The sequence below is a fragment of the Streptopelia decaocto genome (assembly GCF_964273445.1).
Source record: "Streptopelia decaocto genome assembly, chromosome: 7".
Classification (NCBI taxonomy): Eukaryota; Metazoa; Chordata; class Aves; order Columbiformes; family Columbidae; genus Streptopelia; species Streptopelia decaocto.
In genome coordinates this window covers 9640986-9645084 of record NC_138661.1, presented here as the reverse complement: position 1 = coordinate 9645084, position 4099 = coordinate 9640986, and the positions used below count along the sequence as shown (strand labels likewise).

The 4099-nt window shown below is 47.9% G+C and overlaps 1 protein-coding gene across 1 annotated transcript; it reads left to right on the top strand.

Moving 5' to 3' along the window:
* The first annotated feature begins 409 nt into the window (after positions 1-409).
* Positions 410-2706, top strand: SIVA1 (SIVA1 apoptosis inducing factor). The gene is made up of 4 exons (XM_082057865.1): positions 410-558; positions 709-915; positions 1817-1973; positions 2468-2706. Exons 1-4 carry the CDS (start codon positions 441-443, stop codon positions 2523-2525), a joined length of 540 nt encoding a protein of 179 aa, XP_081913991.1. The 5' UTR covers positions 410-440; the 3' UTR covers positions 2526-2706.
* The last annotated feature ends 1393 nt before the right edge of the window (positions 2707-4099 follow it).

Genomic DNA, 4099 nt, shown 5'->3' with positions numbered 1-4099 from the left:
TTAAGTGGAACCTCTCATGTTCCAGTGTGCACCCATTGCCCCTTGTCTTATCATTGGTTGTCACCGAGAAGAGCCTGGCTCCATCCTCCTGACACTCACCCTTTACATATTAATAAACATGAATGAGGTCACCCCTCAGTCTCCTCCAAGCTAAAGAGCCCCAGCTCCCTCAGTGGAGAGATGCTCCACTCCCTTCATCATCTTTGTTGCCCTGCGCTGGACTCTCTCCAGCAGTTCCCTGTCCTTCTGGAACTGAGAGGCCCAGAACCGGACACAATATCCCACATGCGGTCCAGATGGTGCCCGGCTCCGAAACCCCGCAGTCCGAGGGGGCGGAGCCTGAGGTGACATCGCCCACCCCGCGCGCTGCCCTACCGCCCCGCCATTGGGCAGACGCTGCGGTGACGCCGCGAAGGGGGCGTGCCCTGGCAGGGCCCGCCATGCCGAAGCGCTCCTGCCCCTTCGGAGAGGCGGCTCCGCTCCAGCGGAAAACACGCGTGGGGTTGCGGGAGCTGAGCCGTGGCGTGCGGGGCGAGGAGTACCGCCGGGAGGTCTTCGGTGAGGCGGGGAACGGAAGGGAGGGGGAAGCGGAGGGCCCGGAGCCACTGGCCTGTACCCGCTGGCCTCCCCAGCCGCGTCCCCCGGGCATGGCGGCGGGGCTGAGGGGGAGAAGCCGCCGCTAACTCCGCTCTCCTCTCCCGCCGGCAGAGAGGACCCGGCGGCTGCTCTTCAAGGGCGCCCAGGCGTACATGGAGGGCGCCTGGCCCGCCAGCCCCGCCGCCACCTGCGCGCTCAGCCGCTCGCCGGAGCCGGGCGGGGAGGCCCAGGGCGGCGGCGCGGGGCGCGGCTGGAGCGGGCAGCTGCTCATCGGCCCGGACGGGAAGCTGCTGAGGCGGCCCGGCCACACCGGCACGGGTGAGTGACACCGACACGGGTGAGTGGCCCCGCCGCGGGCAGGCGGCCGGAGCTGCTCTGCGACCTGCCCGGCACACGGCACGGGGTGTGTGTGTGTCCCTCCGTTATTCTTTATTTTTTTAAAGGAAATGTTTGATTTGAGCTTTCTCGAGGGGTTTTAGAAGCTGTTTAGAAACTGTTACATTATTGGGAATCTCTTAGTGGTCTTGCCATGCAGCAGAAAAAGAATGAACAAAACTATACACAATGGACCATGTGCTGTACTGTGTTCAGGTTTGGGCCCCTCACTATAGGAAAGACATTGAGGTGCTGGAGAGAGTGCAGAGGAGGGTGATGAGTGTGCTGAGGGGTCTGGAGCACAAGTCTGATGAGGAGCGGCTGAGGGAACTGGGGCTGTTTATCCTGGAGTAAAGGAGGCTGAGGAGAGACCTTATCGCTGTCTGCAGCTACCTGAAAGGAGGTTGTAACATGGAGGGTGTTGGTCTCTTCTCCCAAGTAGCAAGTGATAGGGCAAGAGGAAATGGCCTCAAGTTGTGCCAGGGGAGGTTTAGATTGGATATTAGGAAAAAAATTATTCCTGGAAAGGGCTGCCAGGCATTGGAACAGGCTGCCCAGGGCAGTGGTGGAGTCACCATCCCTGGAGGTGTTTACAAGATGTGTAGATGAGGTTCTTAGAGACATGGTTTAGTGCCAGAGTTAGGTTATGGTTGGGCTTGATGATCTTGAGGGTCTCTTCCAACACAAATGATTCTGTGATTCTGAGTGTGTTCTGCCAGGTGCTGCGACCTGTAGCTGTAATGCTGAGTGGAGATACCACACTCTGCAGTTTTTGGAACTTCCAGGTGCTTTCTGTGTTTTGCTGTAAAGTACACCTCTGCTTAATTGCATCTTTTCGCATCAGTTCCACCCGTGGGAGTTTCCAAAGCCTGTTCATCGTGTGTAAGAACTGCTGATGTCAAGGAAGCTTGTACACAGTGCGACCAGTTCGTCTGCCAGAACTGCAGCAGGCTCTGCAGCTGCTGTAACACAGTTACCTGTTCTTTGTGCTCCACTATTGAGTAAGTGCCTTTTGGATTTTTAAGCTTATTTTAATTATATATGCCCTGAAAATTTGTTGTAGCATATGAAGACCTACCAAGATATCTAGCTTATCTGTGTAAAGAACTTGAATTCTCATTTTGGTTTAGCAGCAGTAAAACTGTCTGGACCATGGAAAATAGAATGTGTGTGTGGAGTAGTCTAATCAGTCTTAGTGCAAGTCTAGTTTAACTTCTTATTTAAATGTTCTAAGAGGCAAAAATTCCTTATGTTTTCCCACCAGCAATATAGCATGTTGGACAATGATGAATGAATGCACTCTCAAGGGTTAAAATTAAGCTTTTGCTGTCATTTTTAGCAGTTCTATGATATAAAGAATACTGAGAGTGTTGTGTGGGAGTCCAGAGGGTTCAGTTGATAATGGTCTAGGGTGGCATTCTTTGTTGTGTTCCAGAAACAGCAGACACACTGACTTTGTTTCTTTTGGTTTTCTTTTTTTCTTTCTTCCCTTTAGTTATGGTGATGTGGGAGAGCAAGTTCTCTGCAATGGTTGCTCAATATTTCAAGTCTGAAACTCGATGAAATAGCTTTTATGGCTAAGACATCTGTAAATTTCATGAAGTATCCTCCTTATGGCTGGTTGATTAATCCTTTTAGCATGTGAATTAATTATGGAATTTCTATGTTTTATATCTTTATATTGTGCTTTTTAATATTGTAGCGAAATAAACTTTTATATTTTGAGGATTTCTAGATCATTTTGAGTCAATTTTCTGCTTTGTCTCTAATTGCGATGCCTGTCTGGGGTGGCCACCTTGTGCTCTTACACGGTGTTCCTTAAGTGATATAAAATTCAGAACATCCATTCAGCATCTCTCCACTTGTTCATGTCAGGGCATCCTTTGTGGGATCAGAATAGATCCTTGCATGCTTTCAGGTGAGCATAAATCTATTCTAGACACAACCTTTCATTTGTGAACTAACTAGGATAATCAGCCAAGCCCGAACACTTTTTCTAATAGAGAATTTGCCGATTTCTGATTAATTCTTTAAAGCTGTTGCAGACATCTTATGATTACTGACAGCTGGAATGATTTTCTTATTTCCATCATAGCTGTGACAGAACACTGGTGCACCAGGCTTTGAGCAAAAAAGCTCTTCTCAGTAGTTTAGCGTCAAAGACTAGTTTTCCTGTACCCTCCTTGGAAGGTCTTTCTCTTGGAAAGCAGCTTATTTGAATAAGTTGATTATCTACACTGTAAACTTCATATTATCCTCAATATCAGCTCAAAAATAGCTTAGGAAGTGGTCTGAAAAATGGTCAGCACCCAAGTGTACATCTCCACTAACCAGCTCATTCCTCTTTTCCTTTCATATCACTGCGGAGACCGGTCTGCTTGGTATTGTTTGTGCTGTAGGAGTGAGACTGTCACTAAGTACCACTGGAGAGCCCCTCAAAGTAATTTTCTTTCACTATTTTTGCAATGTTTTTAAAAATTAAAAAAAAAAGACCAGACTTTTCATCTTGTAAACCAACCGTATGTAAAACAAAACTACAGTCAACATGATTACTGGAGTGGTAGATTTCAGGCTGTAGAGAAAATGAGATTTAAGAGAGAAAACAGTTCTCATGGCACTCAGAGCTAATGCTCTGTTTCCCAAATTATTTGATCTGAACTCCCAAAGCAAAATCTACGGCTCATGCTTCCCAGTCTTCTCAACTCTGATTACTATGTTTTGCCTGGAGTAACTTTATTTACCTCTTCTTTTCCCCTCTAGCCATTTCTATTTGAAGAAATTAAAAGGCCCTTGCACTGCTACCTCATTTGAGAGACTTCTGTCTTGTGGGGGCACCTTTATTTGTCGTGCCGTTGAGAGCATACTGGGTATTTTTTACATTTCAGAATGCTACAACTAACCAAACCGTAAATGCTTTAGAAAAGGTGGGGTGACAACCATTGCTGTGTGGCTTTGGATACATGAACACAGTGAGGTGCAGGATGATGTTCTCTCTAACCCCGGTGTAATAACACCTTGTGTAACTATGCAGAGACTCTTCAAAAAGCATTTGTGCCCTTTAAGGTATCCTAGTGGGGTCACTTCATGGTGAGGCCGACCATCTGTGTGCTGGCATAAATGAGAGTCA

Coding starts and splice junctions, on each gene's coding strand:
- SIVA1 (XM_082057865.1), top strand. CDS start 441: ATGCCGAAGCGCTCCTGCCCCTTCGGAGAGGCGGCTCCGCTCCAGCGG. Junction 916..1,816: donor GCCCGGCCACACCGGCACGG/GTGAGTGACACC, acceptor TTTTCGCATCAG/TTCCACCCGTGGGAGTTTCC. Junction 1,974..2,467: donor TCTTTGTGCTCCACTATTGA/GTAAGTGCCTTT, acceptor TCTTCCCTTTAG/TTATGGTGATGTGGGAGAGC.